This window comes from Tribolium castaneum, chromosome 3 (genome assembly GCF_031307605.1).
Source record: "Tribolium castaneum strain GA2 chromosome 3, icTriCast1.1, whole genome shotgun sequence".
NCBI lineage: Eukaryota > Metazoa > Arthropoda > Insecta > Coleoptera > Tenebrionidae > Tribolium > Tribolium castaneum.
Window position 1 is genome coordinate 9956953 of NC_087396.1, and position 21791 is coordinate 9978743.

Sequence of the window (21791 nt, forward strand, 5' to 3'; positions counted from 1 at the left end):
CAGGCCCAATTTTGCACTCTTTTCTTGGTTTGTAATAATTTAACTTAATTTTTATGAGCTCCCAGAAAGTTTTTTTTCAATAATGAAGTGAATGTTATTTTGGTGTATAATATGGATTTTAAAACAAAAAGATAAATTAGTGGAATGAATAAACCAATTTTAGAACCAGTAACGAAAAACTTAATAGTCGTGTTTACGTATAAAAAGAAAGTCGCCAGAATAGTAATTTTTGTATTAAGTGCGCGAAATGAGTGTTTTTTTAATGGCGCCTGAGAATGTTATTTTAGTCGAGACCGCCAGGTCGAGACCTAAAAGACATTCGAAGGCGCCATTAAAACATGAATTTCGCCACGAAATACAAACAACGTTTTTTCTACAGCCTCCAGATGAAGAAAAAAGTAACAGAAATTAGTTGGAACAAAATGGTCTGATAAATCGAGTTGCTTGCATGGTTACGATGATAAATAAAAGTGATAGTTGCGAAAAATTTGTCACAATAGGTATTTTTGTTGAAGAAGTGTGATGGATTTTAGCAGCGAAAACGAAATAGATGCAATTGCAAGCGCGGCAGTGTCGAATCTTTTGCCTGCTAAATCAAGACCGCAGTACGAAAAAACGTATCTTCAGTTTCGGCAGTGGTGTTCTATGAAAAAGATTGATCAAGTAACGGAAAATGTTTTGTTGGCGTATTTGGAAGAAAAGTCTACCACCTTAAAGCCACCAACACTCTGGGCCCTTTATGCGATGTTGAAAGCCACCTTAAACGTTAAAGAGAATATCGATACACGTAAGTTTCCGAAGTTAGTGCCCTACCTGAAAAGCAAAAGCGTAGGTTACAGAAGCAAGAAGTCGCAAATTTTAGACAAAGAAGACATTAGCAAGTTTATTAATGAAGCAGATGACAAGATATATTTACTGATGAAGGTAAACTTATCATATTAGTGTAATACAAATCAAAACAACTCGTTTTATTTATAGACTGTGCTAATTTTGGGTATATCGGGAGCCCTTCGACGTGAAGAATTAGTTAAAATGAAGCTAACTGACATAGAAGATAAACAGTCTGTCTTAATTGTGAAGGTGCCTGATACAAAAACCCACTGCGAACGAATATTTACTGTTTCAAATTTAGAAAATATAGAAATTGTCAGAAAATATAGAGCTTTGCGGCCTCCACGGGCGACTAGTGACCGTTTATTTTTAAGGATGTGGCTATTTATACATACTGTATGTATACGCAATTGGCTATTTATACATACAGTATGTATACGCAATTGGCTATTTATACATACTGTATGTATAAGAAATTGGCTATTTATACATACAATATGTATAAGAAATTGGCTATTTATAGTTACGTATAACGTACTAACTAATCAAAAAGTTTATTGATATTAATATTTTAATAAAAACTACATAATTATAGAAAAATATTGTTTTATTTATTGTTTATTGTTACAATATACTTGGGTATTTATTTTATTTTTTATTTCGTGTTTTAATTTGCTTCTTGTAAAACTGAATCTGTTTAGTTTTTCTCTTCGGACGTCCTTTAGACTTAATTTTTGTTTTAAATTTTAGGTTTTCATTTGATTGATGATTTGTATCGGATTCGTTCTGACTTTCAGTACCAACTAAGCTATCCTGGCAACTTCCAGCTTCAACTAAGTTACTTGTCTCAAATTCTATTGAACTAATTGTAGGTTCACTATACTCATTCTCAAACAGAGAAACCCCATTTCTAGCATTTTTTTCAATTAATTTTAGTTCGTTCATATATTTGTTAAAGGTTGTAGTTCCATAATTTGATAAAATATCTGCGATATTTTTTGTTACTGTCAGTGCTGTATTGAATTTTTCTCGATCCGATAATACTTTTTGACAACCATCGAATTCATCCTTGTCTATATCATCAATGTCTACGTCATTCGTGTCTTCATCATCGATATCCATATTCATAATACTTTCTGTATTTCCAACTGAAGTAATGTATCTTGGATGGAAACATGTTTTTGAAAAAATATCTAAGTTATTGTATTTTCTTAACATAAAAATATGCCTACATGGTGCACTGAAAGAGTTCCAAAATGTACATGAACATGCTTCCAGCGACGTATTATAAATCTTCGATATTTCAGTCTCAAGATTTTCCTCAATGCCATTAGCCATTACTTTTATTTTAGATTCTAAAGTTTTAAACAATTTTAATTGTTTATGAAATAATTTCATTCCAGTCTCTGTGAAAACTTCGGAACATACTTCCAGCAATTTTCTTATTTCATTATCGTTATCCATAATTTTAAAAACTTTTTGTTTATTTTTGGCTAATTTATTCTTTATTCTTGAATCAATAAAGTCTATAAGCTCTTTAATACATAAATAAATTGTCGGCAAACTATGATATTTAGTTTGTATGTATTGCTTAAGAGTCCAAAATGATCGTTCAATTCTGTTTGTTGTCGTATCTCCCATTAGTAGCAAATGTTTTCTAAAATAATGTACCCACATTTCTTTACAGCTGTCCCAATTTTTAAGAAATTGCTCTTCAAGAGTCACGTATTTATCTTTTGTTCCTGCAAAAACTTTTACAGACTTGCAAATGTGCAACATTTTAGTTGAGGATGGCATTCATAGATGGTCACAATCAATATTCTACTTTTCTATCTGCGTTATACGTAACTATAAATAGCCAATTTCTTATACATATTGTATGTATAAATAGCCAATTTTTTATACATACAGTATGTATAAATAGCCAATTGCGTATACATACTGTATGTATAAATAGCCAATTGCGTATACATACAGTATGTATAAATAGCCACATCCTATTTTTAAAGTATACCAACGGAAAATGTGTGAATCAAAATGTTGGAATTAACAAAATCGGAGAGATACCAAGTTTGATTGCAAAGTGGCTTAACAAAGACGAACCTAAAAAATATACTGGTCACTGCTTCAGAAGAAGCTCTGCCACTCTTTTGGCGAATGCTGGAGGTGATCTAATTTCAATTAAACGTCATGGGGGCTGGAGAAGCAGCACAGTGGCAGAAAGTTACATCGAGGACTCTTTGAATAATAAAATTGAAATTGCCAATAAAATTCAACCTTCTTCCTCCACAGAAGAAAACAAAATCACTCAACCTTCTACATCGGCTTCTTTTAATGGCGAAAATAACTTTCATTTACAAGCGTCTTCACTCAGGCCTCTGGGGATAAACGGGGGCACGTTTTCGTCATGCACATTTAATTTTCATATGTCAAAGTAAATATCTATTATTATTGTTTTGTAATATTGTTCTGTATAATTATAAAACCTTTAAAACTACCTCTCATTATCGATCCGTCTCTTCATTTCGGTTGCTGTTGATGTCTTTTCGTGTTACTAAAATTGTAACAGAAATAAGTTGGAACAAAATGATCTGAAAAATCGAGTTGCCTGCACAGTTAAAAAATATTATTTTTTCACTGTGAAACCGTGAAAAAATAATATTTTTTCACAGTGAAAAAACGTCAAACTTCGCGCATAGGTAACCATGCATAAATGTCACGATTTTTTGACGGCTGTAGAAAAACATTACTAAGGAACTGTGAATCTTTCCATAGTAAATATAGTCCAATCCTATTAAACACTAGACTTGAATATTTTCTTTCTAAAATGAGCGATTTTTGGGTCGTATGTACAAAGTGAAGTAAATGCTTTTTCTTTATCAAAATTCTACGTCTTGACGAAATTTCAGTTTCCAGAAATAACTAGCGCAAGAGACTATAAACACTTTAAAATCATTAACTTCATTGATTATTACGGGTCATTGGAAAGACTTTTTCTTTTCATTCAATAAACAGGCTAACGGAAGTGAATGGCGATATATTATTGTCCATTACAGTACACAAATTACCGCAGAAAAGTCGAAATATAAACGAACATTCTTTATATCTGGTTAATTTTACGTTCTAATTTTGTAACATAGAATCAATCTGTATTGTGGAAATTGTAAGATAACAATTATTGTGCAAAAGTACGAATGAGTTAATGACCGTACAATTTATAAAGCTGACCTTAAATTCCTTAAATAAAACGCAAATTTCCGGATTAATGAACGATTACAAAGTTGTTTTACATGTAGTTATAGCCATCTCAAACATGATATTCGATTCATCTGCTTTTATAGAACGGACAAAAAAGGAAAAAGTCCGCTATCGCTTGCCGACATTGAGATGTATTCTTCATTACTCTTATTATTTCCACACAACGAGATAATTTAAGTAATTTAACCTTTATTCTAGTATGTAGTATGCACAGGGTAATTCAAGATTGTAGTCAAGCTCACTTTAGCACTCTTTTTATGGTATGTAACAATTTAACTAATGTTTATCAGCTCCTGAAAATTTTATGTCTTTAAAAAAATTGAAAAACAAGTTAGTTGAATAACCAAACCAATTTTAGATCTAATCTAACATTAAATAATGAAAAATCTCAAAGGCGTGTTCACGTAGGTATAGCAAAAAAGTGACCAAAAACATTGTTACCTACTAAATAACTGTTAATCTTTCTACAGTATATTTTCCAGTCACTTCAATAAATATTACCTACCTACACTGGACTTATTTATTTAATTTCTAAAGTTCTTTCTTTGACCGTTTGTTAATGTCAATCAATAGTAATCAATACAAATGTCAGAAAAATATGCTTTTATGGATGTCATTAATATTGCAATTTACTATTTTTCTCATAACGTAACTCTTCTTGAGATTTTAATGTTAAAAAATATAATTTCTGCTTTATGAATGATGAGGCTTGTGAGTCCTTAAAAACGCTTGACAATTTATCACTTACTGCTTTCAAGTCAGTAAGTTTATACATATAAATTGTACCCTAAACGGTAAATATATATATATACCCTTCCAAGCGAAATAGTGAAGATTGACTAAAATAATATTTCATGATAACAATAAAGTAAATAAGGATAAAAATGTTTATTGCTCACTTCGTCACACTTTTCAATACAGATGTTGTTATGAACAGATATGGGGCGTAAGCTGAAGCAAGCCCGAAGAAACCCTAATTTGCATTTTACTGCAGATTAATAATTTTCTGTCCCCAACTGGATTGTTGTCATGAAATATTACTTTAGTCAATCTTCACTATTTCGCTTGGAAGAGAATATATACGTGGTTCACTTTCATCAAAACCATTGTGGTGCAAATAGCATACCCTTGGCATTAATTTTTATATGAGTTGTCATGGTAACAGGTTAGTCATTTGCACCACAATGGTTTTTATAAAAGTGAACCGAAAGTACATTTATTTACAGAAAGCACTGCGTGTTTCTGACTGTGTCAGTACTTGAAAAATGCAAAAATCACGCCTTACACATTACACTTCATCACTTTTGAGTAATTATTTTCGAATTTATACCATTTTCCTACATTTAATTAATTAATTAATTACATTTAAGTCGAAGATGGTGCGTGGTGAAAAAGAAGTAACTGGTTAAAAAATCTTGCGGTCAACAAAAAAATTGCAATCAACTTCTTTGTTAATTGGCTTTTAATAATCCCAACTATTAAAGAAACACAACACTTGTCGCGCTTTAAACGTTAACAATTATTATTAATCGCTTAAGTTAACAAATTACTAGTTTATTAAGAAACTATTAGATATATCAATAATAATTGGTAAAAATCAAATGTTACTTAAATCAAATCAGTATGTATGTACATACAAATGTGATAACTAGCAGTGATAAATGATAAGTTGTAAAAAATAATATTTTTTCCCCGTTATCTTTGTTATGCGTAAAGAAGCAATTCCCGCACCGCGATATTTTTAGTTTTCATAAATCTAGAAACATTTATCTATATTAGATTTTTTATGATAGATGACACTATAGTTTAACCCGCTACCAACCCGACAAAAAAAACTAAATTATGAAATATTACACTGATTTTCAGAATATGACTTTTTGTCTGTTGTCGCAAATCTAACACGTTGACGTGTTAGGGAATGGTTTAGCAAAAATTTAAAGCTAGATAGGAAATGGCAAGACAAATCAATTAAGTAAAATTTATGTAAATCTGATATGCATAGTTTTCTCAAAACTATTTTAAGAAAAAAAATTTTTTGGCAGAACCTCCTACAGAAATGAATAATTAGCCACAATTTTGAAAAATTCTGAAAATGCTCATGCACCACCATCTCTGTTTTGTTTTGTGAAAAAATTAACTGCTAATAAACTACGATAAGTCACACAGTGGCTCTCAACGGGTCGGATAATAAAACTTTCTGAAAAAAGTATGCACATTTTGGAAAAATGATACATGGGTTTTTAACTCGTCTGATTATGACAAATTCACATACGAAATATTGCTAACCTATTCCCTAACACCCTGTATATAAATATAAATATAAAATTTTGCGAGTGGTCTTTTTTCGACTTTGGAAGGTCTAGGCACAGTTATTATTAGAGCGCAAACAGGATAAAATCTTTTTCCATTTTTTAATAAAAATATTTAAAAAAAATTTTTGCTAGTTCTAAGCGACCAATGTGGTCTAATGTTACCAGCAGCCTCTACCCACAATTAATTTAAAGTTCGAAGGCAGTCGTTATGCAACGAGCGTATGCGAGTTGCACACCTATACACCCAAGAAATTTAAGCGTTTTCGCATAAGTGTTATTCAAATTGTTTTTGTTAGAACATTCTCATTTAAAACACGTTGCTATCGGAAACATGTTTTCAAATAGTGTTTATAATCTAGAATTCAGATATTAAAAAGAAATCTTAAAATGTTACCAACAAAAAACGTATTAACAGTTGATTTTAAGTACAGGGTGCTCAAAAACTGGCGCACCAACTCAGCGGTATGTTGTAGAGAAGCATGTGTAGATTACGGGAAAAATATTGAAAAAATTCCTAAAAATATATTTTAAAAAATCTGGTGCTACAAACTTATTTTGTTAACTCCTTCAGTTTTCATTAATTTTTATTGTTTTTGTGTTTCACACTAAATAATCGTTCCCTAACGAAACGATGAATAAATATTTTTAAATTTACTAGCCGACTTTAGCAGTTTTTTTAATTAAAAAAAATAAAATTTATCAAAAAAATCACAATTTGTAGATCTGCCAACACTGGGAATTATTTCCTAGGAAACCATTTCAAGAATAATTTATTTTTATTGTTGATCAAATTCTACTGCGATTACGACTGGTATACAATGTTGCCACATATTATTTATATAAAATTCGATATTAATCAATAACTTTAATAAAAAGTTCTATCTTTACATGTAAGCAATTTTCTACAACATACCATTTAGTTGGTGCGCTGGTTTTTGAGTACCCGTAGAGTGTTTCAATTTGGTATCTGCTCTTTGTGACTTGTAAACTTTATATTATTTTTAAATATTAAAAATCCACTTTTTTCTTAAATAAATTGACAAAATCTATTGGAAAAAATTATCAGTTTACCTTTACGGTAACTAGGGATGTCAAAACGTTGACGATTAACTTTGTTTTTAATGGAATTTAAAAAATTACAAAAGACAAAAAAGTTTCTAGATGGAATAAGCTTTCAAATTCTATTAGTAACAAAGCTAGATTAATTTCTGATATAGAGTTATGAAACAATTTATGTTCAGAGGGCATTGGTAGCCCCCTTCACCATTGCCCTACAAGCTTACAATTTGCACTGTTAAATCAGTTTAAAATAACGTCTGGATACCAAATTTTATCAAAATTGGATAAGTATTATTAGAGATAAAAATTATGATGTATAATTTTAAGGCAACCCCAGGCAACTGGGGGCTAATAATTCCATAAAAAAATGCACCACCTCGCGGGACACTCTGTATACCGAGTCATGAGTTTCAATCCCGAAGAGTATACATAAAAAATACGATTATCCTTAATTTTAAATTTGCTTAACTTTCCTAATGTTACTTTGAAAACACTATATATGGTGTTCGTGATTGAAACTGATCACCAAATTTAGTTTGTAATACTTTGTTACAAAAATAAATAGTTACAATAATGCGAATATCAAACTGAAATACCCGGCTTACTGTTGGAACGTAGATTTTAAATCTAAAGTCAAAAAGTGCGGAAACAGGCTAACATGAGTTACCTATATCCCAAAAACTTGAGCTTGTAAAAAAAGACAGTTTTGAAATCAGCCTCCAACAGTTACTTAACATCAGCTCAAAAATCTGGAGCAACAGATACGAGTATACTTTGAACTAGTGTTATTGAAGTACATTTTGCTGATTTTTTTGAATAATAGAAAGAAAAAATATTGTATATAACTTATCTGAATCAGTTTCCCACATTCGCAATTCATGCAGCACTCCCTGCGCCTGTGCAGCAAGCAAATTGCTCATAATGAGAAATTGAAATTGTATTTTTCAAACACGTTAGTTAAATGAGTTTGTTTAGAGAATTTGAATTGAATTAAAAATGTATTTTTCGCAGGCCACAAGTTCTGCAGAAGTGTTGGCAAATATTTGTAATCAAAGAACTTCTGCGTTCGCCAATTTAACAAATATAGCTAATACATTCCGGTTCATATATCCATTCGATAGCATGGTAACAAAATTACATAATTGTTTGTAGACAAGTACGATAAAGTACATGTTAATAATCTTTATTTGACTTGACTAGATAAATCAAAAAGTATGTTATTCAAATTACATATTTCAGATATTGCCAGAACAGAAACAATGGACACAATAATTTTAAAGATAAAGATGTTTAGTTCGTAAACCACAGTTTTGTGTCTCTAATCGCTCGCTTTAAACGTACTTTTGACTTGTACAAAACTTTTAAAAATACCACAAAAATGCGCGTTGCTATTATTGGTGCTGGTGCTGCCGGTTTGGCCTCCGCAAGACACGTCTCAGCTCAAGGGATCGAATGTGAGGTGATTGAAATGGGCTCTGAGGTGGGGGGCACCTGGGTGTACACCGACGAGGTGGGAACGGACAGGTTTGGATATCCGGTACATACTGCAATGTACAAGGGCCTAAGGTAAAGATTTAATAACATCAAAGACCGAGATAAACCACTGAACTTTCACTTGTTTGTCAACAAAATAATCAACGCGCGATAACACCGAATTCCAAAAATTGCCCGTTTTAGGGCAAATCTGCCGAAAGAGATTATGGGTTTCCCCGACTTTCCCATTCCGGAGCCAAATGGCTCGTATTTAGACCAAGCGACCATTTTGCGTTTTTTGAATCTCTACGCCGAACATTTCAACTTAAAACCACTAATTAAAGTAAGTTTTACACACTTCGCATAATCAGGAGGTACAATTCGTGGTTGTAGTTCAATCACATTGTGACCGAAGTTCGCCCAAATGCGGACAAATGGTCAATTAAGGCCAAAAATAAAATTACAAAAACCGAGTTTGCAAGTATTTACGACGTGGTGATGATCTGTACCGGACATTATAACACTCCAATCAGTCCAAGTTTGTCGGGTCAAGAAAAATTCAAAGGCCACGTTATGCACAGTCATCAGTACAGATCGAACAAACCGTTTCAAAATCAAAGAGTTTTGGTGATCGGTGCTGGGCCTTCAGGCCTAGACGTTGCTTTCCAAGTTGCTGAAATTGCTCAACAAGTCGTTCTCAGCTATGACATGACTAAGAAAGAAGTCAAGGGGGAATATCCCTCCAACCTGGTCAAAAAACCCCAAGTCCTTCGAGTCAAAGACAAGGAACATGTTGAGTTTGTTGACGGTTCTTGTTGTTCCTTCGACACGATTATATACTGCACAGGGTACAGATATAACTTCCCGTTTCTCCACCATGACTGTGGAGTGTCCGTAGGAGATTTCCATGTTAGACCACTTTACAAACACTTGATTCATATCGAAAAACCCACAATGTGTTTCATTGGTATTCCATATTATGTTGGTGCTTTCCAAATGTTTGACATTCAGGTCTCTTAATTCGATTGCTATTTGTGTTTTGTTAAGGTTGATTTTAGGCTCGCTTCTACTGCCAGTACCTCAACGGTTCAATGTCGCTGCCTACCAAAGAAATGATGTACAAAGACACCGAAGAAGATGTAGTTAAACGAAAAAATAAAGGATATTCCGAAAAGCAGATGCACTTGTTGGGTCACGATCAACAAACGTATTTCGAAGAGTTGGCAAGCACTGCAAAAATTACTCCAATATTGCCCGTTATTTGCAAGATATGGAGCGATAGTGACAATAGTTTTTACAAAGATCTCAAAAATTTTAGAAAGTACAAGTACAGAATCCTCAATAATAACACATTTGTTTCCGAACGCTACATCGAATAATGGAGAAATAATGAAAATGTAGTAAAAACAAGTAATATGAATAAAAGTGTCTATTTCTTAGTTTTTCTTTTAATTTCAATAAAATTGTCCTTTATCAAACCCTCTTCAGAAAATTATTCCGTCAACTCCTCAAAACAATCAATAGCAGCATCAAGTCTTAATTTGCTGCTTATTTAATTGTTTGATTTCTTACTATACCATTGCAGTCAAATATTATTATTGTCTTAGCTACGGTGGTCTTAAAGATAGTTATAATTCCATTGAGAGTTTATGGGAAGGAATTATAAATCCTGTATTCCCTCCAACCAGTTTTTTTTGACTTTTAACTCATTCCTTCTTATACACTGTTTCATACTTTGTCGAAACTACAGAGGACTATAACTTAAGAGACGAAACGAGATACAAAATCGCAAGATTTTCTGAACCCCCAAAAAAAATTGAACGACACCGTAAAAATGAGGACGCTTCAAGCGTTATACCGTCTCGGCGCTAAATCGTTTTACACTATTTTAAATCCTATAAATTTACTAATTACTTGGAAAAAATGCAGAAATGTTAAGCTTTGCAGTCTAATAGACTGTGAAAAACTGAAATTTTCATAAAAATATGAGAAACGTATGTAAAATTTGCGCTTCATTCCATATTTTTCAAGACGCTGCGAATATGGTTACAAATACAAGAAAAATATTAGGAAGAAATGTATAGAGAATCAAATTTCCTTTAAAAAAGTCCGGGAAAACATATCTCTATCATCAACGGATTTGTTTCATTTAACCGGTGGTCAAATATCAAAAAGTTAATTTACGCGTCAACTGTTTAAAATAGACATATGACAATATGTGATGTCGCGGACTTTTTTATAGGAAATTCATTTCTCGACAATTTTGTTCCTACACTTTTGTTGTGTCATCAACCGTATATTCGCAGCGTTTTGAAAAATATGTGGCAGACTGTAAATTGGTAAAAGTTTGTTAAATATTGAGAATTTAATGCTCTTTCTGTCTGTAATTTTTTGGTTGCCTTGTGCGAACCGTTATACCATGAAATCGAAAATTTACTGAATTAACAGAATTAAAGCAAGCCTTGAAAAGAAAGTGTATTATGACATCATCTATAAAAAACTATTTTGATTTGCAATTCAAGCTCACATTGACATCATTCAAGATGAGGAGCTTAGTTCTTGATAGTGCGCAGTAACACTATTGTTTTTTTTTTTTGAATTTTTTTTTTATTTTTAGCACAATGTAGTCACGAGGCATAACATAATAAAAATAATAGTAACGTAATAAAATGTAAAAGAAAACATCAGTACTAAGGTAACTCCATTTTTGTTCCTTTCACTACTGAGTCGAGTACAAGAGCTACATTTACACAAGTTTTCAGATGGAATTTCGAAAAAGGACTTAACTACTTATAGTCGGTAATTTAAAAAAATCGTTTTTAACAGAATATCACCAACTTTTCAGATCTTCATAAACAATTTTAATATTAGAACAACTCTTTTCAAAACTTTTGAATTGGATTCTAAATTGTCTCTTCTTATACATCAAGCTGTTCCGACTAAATAACTATGGTTATTGAATTTTTCAGTATCAATAAAGAAATCCTCTGATTTAGTAAAGATTTCCTTTATTTTCCTTAAGATTTTCTCTGATTTTCTCAATTTTGTACATCATTTTCCTCTACGGTTTACCTCTCAGTATAACTTGAAAACTTTTAAACATTTTTAGATACCCTAAGAGACTACCCCATTACTTCCCTTCAATGAGGTGCGCAAGTTTCCGGACAGCCTTGTATAAGGAAAATGTTAATACATATCGATGCCAAATTAAATTCTCTGTCATTTAAGTGAAATAAAAAATGGGGCATTACATTAAAAAAAATGAATTATAAGTGATTAAACTTTCGCAAACTTATTGATTTTAAAAATTTGAAATTTGCTATCCGTTTTTAAAAATTTAAAAACAACATAATACAGACTGTCCGCTTTTCGAGCTTTACCATAAGGATCTCAGTTATTATGAGAGATACGAAATCGGTTAAATTAGACATTTCTATGCTAAACAACTATTTAAACGAAAATTTGATGTGTCAGTTTTAGTTTTTCAATTATTGGAAAAAAAAGAAAATTTGTCATTCAAACCAAAATTAAAAGAACTAGATATTTTTAACTAAAATATTAGAAGGAATCTAAATCTATCGTCATATTTTTCAAGGCATTCTTGATTCTCTTCTTGTATTTTTGAAAAGTTTTTTTATTCCTGATGCCATAATATGATTGGATCTTACATGTTGATTAAAATGAAGAACAAAACATTTTTGCGAGAAGTGCTTTGGAAAAAACGTCAACATTGTTATTTTCAAACAAACTAGATTTTGGAGGTTTAATTGAATTTGGATCTGGGGGGCTCACATTTCCGCCAAACTTATTTATTAAAAACTAAATGACACGATAAGTTAGAAGTTTATTTTTCAGAACAAAACTAGACAAAATTATAAAAATTCTGCTCACATATTTAATAGAACTGTCAAAATTTAGTTTGTTATAAACAAAAGTTTTGGCGTTTCGTTCTAAAGCACTCTTTGCAAAAACTCATTTTTCTTCATTTTAACCAGCATTTAAAATTGGATCATACCATGTGTTATATTGTTGTAATCAAGAACAAAAAGACATTTCAAAAATACAAGTACATATTTGAGTGTTGTAGCTCTGACATCAAGAACGCCTTAAAAAAGGCGATGACAGCTTAAGATTTTTTTAAAAAAGTGCCTAAAAAATGTTCTACTTAAAAACGACTAAGTCTTTTGGTTTTCGGTAAAAAAATAAAAACGAAAATTACAAATTTTAGATTTTCCTCAGTAATTCAAAAACTAAAAATGACACAAATTTTTTTTCAGATAATTGTTCAGCACAAAAATGCGCAACTTTGCCCTAATTTAACGAACCTCGTGTCTCTTATAATAACTGATATGTGTGATCCCCATGGTGGAGCTCAAAAAACACCCTGTATATGCAAATTTTGTCTTTCAAATGAAACATAAACATAAATATTTCGTAATCGGGTAAATTTAGGTATAAAAAAAGCTTGTGAAAACTTCCTTAAAATAACTTCAGTAATCCAAAAACGGATTAAAAAATACATCAGCTTTCCACTTTAAATATGGAAGTTGATATTTCTGTTTAACCAAAGTGTCATCATCTTGAAAATATTTTCATTGAGCAAGACCTAACAAATTATGGTTGTGGTTGTATACAAATTTTCAGTTGTCTGTTGTCTACTAGTCTACTCAGATGTCTATTTTTATATAGAAAAGTCATTTCTCTCAATTCTTTAAAGTCTGTTTTATTTCTTTCGCCCGATAACAATATCATTATAAGAACTCACAAATTTACTTCTAGATTTAGATGGAACATCTTGTAGACTGATTATTTAAGTAGAAAAATAAAAGTCCAAAAAAAAAGAGGTCCAAATAAAACCATCATTTTAAGTGCAAATAAAATTTATTTTCAATTAATATTATGCACAAAACACAATTACAAAGTCACATTAACATTATATTTGCACGAAATTGTCATCATCAATAATCTCAAAACAGTTGTTTCGATTTCGGTTCATCATAACCCTCACATACAACTTTTGTACCACTTGAGGTACCATTTTGATCTTTGCTGTTTCGGACAAGTCATTAAAATAACTTCCTTGGGCTTTGCCCAGTTCATGGTATTTTGGTCTAGGTAAACCACTCTTCCGTTTTTCTTCCTCAACTAACTCTTGTAACATATCTTCTTTCTTCGGTAGCTTAAAATGACCAGTAAGTGTGGCCAAAAAGAATCTGACCTGAAAGACAAGTATTAATTTTTAAGGTTCAGACGCAAGAATTGGTTCCTTACTTGTATATCAAATAGTGGAAAAGGACATACTTTGAATGGAATACCAAGAAAAGCCAACGTGGGATTTTCTATACTAATAATTTGTTTATACAACGGGTGAACGTAGTTATCGGTGATTTTGACTCCGCAGTTAGTGGATAAAAAAGGAAAATTGTAATTGTAACCAGTGCAGAAAACAACATCATCAATTTCTTCGCTCGTGCCGTCTTCGAAAATTGCCTTGTTTTCGACAAATTCTTTAATTAAACATTTCTGATGCAAAATATCTGGAACTGGTAGAGGATCTTTCGATCTATGACTCAGGAATACCTACAAAAAATTGTAACAACGTCTCAGTTTCTACGAGTTATGTTTAGACCTTCGTGGCTACGTTGGAAATCTGTTGCGAAATGTCTAGTCCTGAAGGACCTGAACCAAGAATCAACACCTTTTTATTTGCATAAGGTTCAGGTGTTCTGTAATCGTGACTGTGTTTAACTCTTCCTGAAAAACTCTCAATTCCTGGAACATCGGGAATGAAGGGATCGCTGTAGTGACCATTACAAATAATAACAGCGTCGTAATGTTCCATATCTTTCTGTTTATTTTTAACATCTTCGTAATGAACAGACCATAAAAAATTTTGACGCTCAATCCTGATCACGCGTTTAAAGTACTGAAATTTTTTACTTAATAATCATTCCTCGTGACAACTCATTAATACTTTGATATGAGGATTGATGTGGAATTTATCCGAATAACTTCTAACGTAATCTAGAACTTCGTCTTGTAGTAAATAAGAACGATTTTGTTTGGGATATGGGAAATCCTCAAAGGCCATCAGTTCTTTCGGCAAGTTCGTTCTGTTGATAAATAAGTGTGACCTTTGGCGTTTCAAGATGTAAAAAACTGACCTTAGACCTTTGTACATAGAGGAATGAATTGGTACGCCGTTTTCGTCACAACCTACTAGATCTGTGTAGTTCCATGTTCCCCCCAAATTCCCAGTTTGTTCAAAAATGTCAAATGCGATATTTTCTCGCAAGCAGTGTCTCCCGGCACACAAACCAGCCGCCCCGGCACCAATAATAGCAATTTTCATTGTACTGCAGGGACAATAATGTTAATAAAATCGGCTAAAATACATTTATGTAATGAATGTATACAGGAATTTGTTATCTTCAAACTCCGAATTACATACTCTGATAAGAGAATTTATTTTCGTGCTACAATGGAGGCAAGTCTGGCAAGCGAATTATTTCGTCTCATTTTGTTTTTTATCATATCAAACTTTGACCAGAAGCCATTAGTTATGGTATATGCAAAAAGAGATGACAAGGAAAAGAATTCGCAACACGGCTTGCAGATTTTGATAAATAAATTTATTTAAAGTGATAAAACACTTGCAAAAACATTCTAATAAATAAATTGTTATTCATAAGTTGCGAAATGGCGGAGATTGGTAAAAGACCCAGTTACTAAAAATAAACAAAAATCGTAGAATGTGCGTAAAGAATGTTCTCGATTTTAGAAATGATCTTAAATAATTTCGTTATTATACCACGTCTCTTTGCGTACCAGAATAATAAAATAAATAAGTAAACTACTAAGGAGGCCCTTTCAGAACACTTTGTTTTCTTTAAGCATTTTGTCTTGTTTTTAAGGTATATTTTAAAATTAACATTTTTCAAAGATTTTATCCTGTTTTCAATTTTGTACTAGTACACACATCATTTTTTATCAAAAAAAACAGGTCAAAAAGCAAATTTTAACTTTTAACAAAGGTACCTTAAAAACGGCGTAGATCCTTAGTAGTAAGTAAATAACAAGTGTTAAGCAACTTAAGATGTAAACAGTAAAATTACCACTAACGTCATTGTTGTTTTGTTCTTCCTTTTTGTTTTTTGTATTCCTCATTATAGTTGAAAAACAAAAATTAAGATGGTAAACTTCAATATACGTGTCTGATAAAATAAAATTACAGATTACGAAAAATTATAACTAACAAATTTCCTATTGTCTCTTTTTATGACACAGAGCTTTCTCTGTTTTGCCAATTTACTTATTTAATAATGCGTTGACTTCTACAAAATGGCAAAGATTTTAACCCGTGTTTTCGTAGAAAGAGCTATATTTTTTAATAAAAAATAAAACAAACAAAAAACTCAAAGGAATTTTTTATGTGTCCCAGACCAAGCATATTCTATTTGATGTAACAGGAACAAACAAATTAATCGGAAAAACTAACTAAATTTACATTTCTAACCCCCTAGCAGCCTGTAGTCTGAATTTTTGTTTCTGTCATTGAGGGAAAACCGCATTTTGAAATTTGTCACAAATTGATATTCTTTTTTATTTATTAGTGCCTCAGGATGAAACAGGGTGTCTATCATGTGAACGTATTTCTAAAACAGTTATCTGTATTATTAATGTCATAATTGTGTGATTTTCTCTGCAGTAAATAATATATTCCCTTGAATTTGTTTTTCATTTCTTATCGAAAGATATATAAAACTTTTTGCATAACCTTTAATAAATATCTGCATTTTTCTGGAATGTATGTATAGAACATGAAGGCCAGTATGCATCCGTTTATTCCTCGAACAAGATACTTTTGCAAAATATTTATATTTACGCTAAACGCTTAACGCTAAAAAAAATAAAACGACAGTTTTGACATTGAAATTTCTGTTGCTGCATAAGAACAAAATTGTTGATTATCATTTTCTAATGTAAACAATTATTAAAATAAAAACGCTTTAGTAATCCTTTGTGTATTTTACAATAATATATTTTTTAAACTTTCCTACAAATACTTTAATTCATGCAAACATTATTATTATAGAGAGGAAAATTAACAAAATGAATATTACTTACGTATTGTGAGTAATACAGTGTTTAAAATATCAAGCGTTCATTTAAAAAAAAACTCTAGAGTGCTTTGAAATTAAAAAACAATTGTTTTGTATGTCTATGATTAATTCGTGCACTTACTTGTCAAATTGAAAGATTTCATAACCTTACTTTTTGACAATTAAAAAATAACACATTTTCGTAAAAATATTTATTTATTAACTATAAAAACTGTTGGAAATGTCTTCCTTGTTGCTCAACACACATAACACAACGCCTTCGAACACTGTTTAACCCATTAGTCAGTTCAAGTGGATTTTCGTTAATTTCATTAATTTTCTGTTGAATGCGTCGTCTTAATTCATCAATAGTTGGAATTGGTGTAACAAAAATTGAATTTTTAATGCGTGGCCAAAGATAAAAGTCGCAAGGCGTTAAATCACATGATCTTGGGGGATAATCATTTGCTGTATTCCTGCTAATTATTCTGTCATCAAAAAACGTTCTCAGAAAGTCTGAAGTTTCTGCTGTGCACTGCGCTGTTGCACCATCTTGTTGAAACAAACCATCTCGTAATTCTTCATCGTGAAGTTCTTCGATAAAAGGCGTAAGAATTTCTTCGCGATAACGTACTGCAGTTAGTGTTCCTGAAAACTACATCAAACTGTAGTTTTAACTCTAACATTACGAAAAAACACTCAACCTTGAAACAAAATTGGACCGACAATTCTTCTTTTGCTGATAGCCGCCCAAACACCTATTTTTCTGGATGAAGAGGTTCTTCCACAGCTTCATGAAAATGTTCTGTTGTACGCGAGGTGGACGCAGTTCCACGAGACAAGCTCACATTTCAGTGAAAAGGGTTTTTAAATTCTTCATAGACGATAACCTCAGGAAAAGCTTCTCGAAATTCCTCCAGGCACGGTTGAATTGAATATTTCCAAACACCGTTCACTTTCTCTCCATTTCGGAAATAACTTTCCAACAAAAAGGCTTTTTGTTCACTGGTATACACCATGATTACAAATCAAGAAAACACGAAATTTAGTATTGAAAAATACTGTTTTTTTATTCGGTTTATTCGGTTTATGTTCGGAAAACAGAAACAACAACCACAGAAAATCACACAAAAACCAAGCTCGTTTTGGTAGAAACTGGCGGGAACGAAAAAATGTCAGGTTCTGGTTTAATAGGCAACCAACAATACAATGCCAAATTTGTACCATAGGCACTAGCTAAGAAATACGTAAAAAATTCAACGCATGCTGCGAGTTTTTTTTTTAATGAACGCCTGATAATATTAGCTATTTCAAATCTATATAAATGCAAACGTCGCATTTTATGGAATTATTATTTTCTCAAATATAGTTGATAAAAATATAAAATAGTTAATAATAATTAGATCTCTCATTGAAACTATAAATTACATTAACTATTAATTTTTTGAAGAGTGAATAATTTATAACAACAAATTTCGAGAGAAAATGCGCCGTTGGCATTTTTATAGTTTTGAAACAGCTTATATTTCTTATTGACATCACTGAGAAATACAATGTGTGCAAAAATGTTTGTTCATCAAGTCACTTATTATAAAATTTGAACGTAATGTGCCGCTTAATTCAAATTGTGAATGCGGTCGAACTGACAGATCTGTCAAAATAATGCAAAAAGGCTTCGATTCCAAATATTACGGAAATATAAAACGCAAATCAAGACAAACCCTACACTTGATACAACTTTGCCAAAAAATCAAAAAAGCGACTAAAAAGCTATACTTCATTTTTTTAAATAATCAACTGTCAGTATCAAAATTCTGATAAAGACCAGACTGTATCACCCTAAAAGTTCATGTCCAACCACTTTTGAAACTGGCTGTATTCTGTATTTGACATTTTGAACACCAGATTTAACATTTTTGAAAATTGGACGTTAATGTTAATCGTTAATTCGTTAGTTTAAAGGTGGTCTAAAATAACTAGAAGTGTTGTACGTGTTTTTTTAAACTGAAGACAACTTGAAAAATTTGGAAATTGAATTTTCCAGGTAAAAAATTACACCAACCCTTGTTCAAAAAAATTACTATTTATGATAATGCCAACCAGACGGCTCTTAGACAGTTGATTAAAAAAAATCGACTATAATTCAAAGATTTGACACAGAAACTACAATACTCATTTGGACAAAGCGGCATATTTTGAATTAGAATCCCATAGTTAACTTGATAAACAACCATTTTTGAACAAACGGTAATAACATAAATGTGTTAGTTTTTTAACGTTTAAACACTACAAAATATTTGTGTTCATTTGTTTTTAAAAATCTTTCATTCAAAATATAAATATTATTTCTAGTTTAATTTTAAGTGCATAATAATTTTATTATTAATCGCATGGAATGCAATTGTTTTAAGCAATATACTACGTGTTATGGAATAGTTTAGCACAATTTTAAGGGTAGTTAGAGAATGGCAAAACGAATCGATTAAGTAAAATTTATGTAAATCGAAAACGCATAATTTTCACAAAAAATCTATTTGAAATTAAAGTCCAAAATTGTAAGAACCGCTAAACTAGAATGATAAAAATTAGATTAAATTTTTATACTATTGACAAAACAGCAGATTTTCATTTGTTTTGTTATCAAATTTTCCATTATTAACTGCAATTAACTGCTAATAAAGTACCATAAAACACAGAGTGGCTCTCAACAGATGAGTTAATAAATTTTTTTGAACAAAGTATCCACTTTTTGGAAAAATAATATAAAGGTTTTTACCTCGTCTGATCATTACAGATTCACATACGAAATATTGCTAAACCATTTCCTAACACCCTGTATTTATTATACAGTAACTAATATACTATCGCTCATAACTGTAATAACACTAATAACAAATAATTATAATTTAAATCTAAAATTGACAATATTCAGAATATTTCTTTTTATACTGCCTCCGTAGAATAATCATTATTCGTTAACATATTCTGTTGATGTGTGAAGGGCAAAAACTGTTGACAGTGAAATTGAATAGCATAATGTTTAATGGATCTAAATTGTTCTTTTCCTGTGGAGATCCGCCGAATGAAAATGAAGGTCTACAATAATTATTGTTTTACCGCTCCATCATCATCATTCTATGCTATTGACCTGCATTCGATTAATTTATCTGTAGGATTGGTTGTCTATATCAAACACCGCCATGTCGTCATGTGGATGAAATTTGGTTTACTCAGAAAATCAGAAAAAACGAATAAGGGTGGATTTTACAATCATCAGATCAACCCCGAATAAGTTATTTCTAGTATAATTACTATGGTTACAATTGTTACAACAAAGTATTTTTCAAAATGTATGTATATACTCAGGATAAAGTTATCCGACGATTGTAAAATCCACTCTAAGAGTAATCATAATCATTGAGCTGTGTATTTCGTCTTAATTATACAGTTAGAAACTTATGATAATCTAAACCACACAGAATTTGGCGTTTGCTCTTAAATACTACTGATTTTTTTTCCTAAGCATGTGAATTCATTCAAAATTTTGTTATAGTTCCTTCAAATAATAATTATTAAATGAATGAGTTACAATTATGCAAAAAATACCCAAAAGAATATTGCTAACCCTAAAAATAATAATTACTTAAATAAAAATTAAAAATTCGAATAAACGTATTTCTTCCAAAAAACATTTAAGAATAGTTTATCTGATGTTCTATAATTAATTTTTTGTAAATTGCCGCCATTTTGATGCTTTAATAAGCATCTTAATAAAGCACGCAACGTCATCAAGTGCGATGTCACAATAGTCATTATTTGACGAAACATTTTACGAAAATTTTTATGTTGGCAAGAAGCAAATGTAGGGCCATATTTCTGCTAATTTCACAAATTTCAGGGGGTATTCATGCAAGATTACCTCCATTATTATCCATACTCTTGTTTTTTGACAAAATTTTGATAAAACAAAAAAAAGTTGTGAGATTATCAACCGTCACAAAAATCCCTAAATCGACTAACATTACAATTTTTGTTTAAAAACGGCAAAAAGAGGGCAAATTACAAAAAATTGTATAAAAAAACTCCTTTCATAGACCTTAAAGCACTCATTCTTTCAACTGAATTCGTGCTTTAAGACTAGTCTTATACAACTTGCTTTGTAATATACTATTATATTTTTTTTACTTAACAAGCTGTAGAAAAATTTTGAAAAAATTCACATGCGTTGACATACAGTAAAAATACTTGTAACAAACTCACCTTGTCTATGATGTGATGAATTCAAAATACAGTTTTTGAAAACTTACACAGTCGAGATAATTGTAGCAGAAATGGAAAATTTTCGATCTAAATGAGTTTTTGTAAACTAAAAAATAGTTAAAATACGCATTGTCATCTCTTTCTGATTTTGTGACGTAGTGCCAAAAACTGCAATTTCAAATACAACTCCTCATATTATATCTAAAAAATGAAGATAAAATTACCCACATTCAAGGTGAAAGTCATAAATAGGTCAAAAAGAACTTTAGTAACGTCACCTTACCAGTAATAATAATGTTACTGAGTTTTGTCTTGATATAACAATTTAACAAAATTAAAGTATATCAGTTAAAACATTTAAAACAAAAATAGTCAAAGACAACACGTCTGTAACAACACGCAAACTAATTTTTTTGGGTGATGAATATGCAACCAAAATTGCTCTTGTACAAAAACTGATAAAAAAACAGAGATCTGTAGTAGAATACACGCCATT

General features: G+C 31.1%; 2 protein-coding genes and 1 long non-coding RNA gene across 4 annotated transcripts; 2 read left to right on the plus strand and 1 right to left on the minus strand.

Annotated features, from left to right (window-relative positions):
• The first annotated feature begins 222 nt into the window (after nucleotides 1-222).
• Nucleotides 223-3328, plus strand: LOC135265665 (uncharacterized). 2 transcript variants are annotated; one of them, XR_010333418.1, is made up of 3 exons: nucleotides 223-924; nucleotides 979-1080; nucleotides 1133-3328. It is a non-coding gene; the product is annotated as an uncharacterized LOC135265665 (long non-coding RNA). The 2 variants fall into 2 exon arrangements; XR_010333417.1 differs by having other exon boundaries at nucleotides 979-3328.
• A 927-nt stretch (nucleotides 3329-4255) lies between these two features.
• On the plus strand, nucleotides 4256-10372 carry LOC657812 (senecionine N-oxygenase). Its single transcript, XM_015982132.2, has 5 exons — nucleotides 4256-4349; nucleotides 8700-9026; nucleotides 9138-9276; nucleotides 9327-9944; nucleotides 9992-10372. The coding sequence occupies exons 2-5, from the start codon at nucleotides 8839-8841 to the stop codon at nucleotides 10310-10312; spliced, it is 1266 nt and encodes a 421-aa protein (XP_015837618.1). The 5' UTR covers nucleotides 4256-4349; nucleotides 8700-8838; the 3' UTR covers nucleotides 10313-10372.
• A 3423-nt stretch (nucleotides 10373-13795) lies between these two features.
• Nucleotides 13796-21720, minus strand: LOC657894 (senecionine N-oxygenase). The gene is made up of 7 exons (XM_064355568.1): nucleotides 21579-21720; nucleotides 21296-21496; nucleotides 15098-15289; nucleotides 14908-15046; nucleotides 14563-14859; nucleotides 14205-14513; nucleotides 13796-14151 (listed from the first exon to the last, which is right to left on the minus strand). Exons 3-7 carry the CDS (start codon nucleotides 15283-15285, stop codon nucleotides 13867-13869), a joined length of 1218 nt encoding a protein of 405 aa, XP_064211638.1. The 5' UTR covers nucleotides 15286-15289; nucleotides 21296-21496; nucleotides 21579-21720; the 3' UTR covers nucleotides 13796-13866.
• Between the last annotated feature and the right edge of the window lie 71 nt (nucleotides 21721-21791).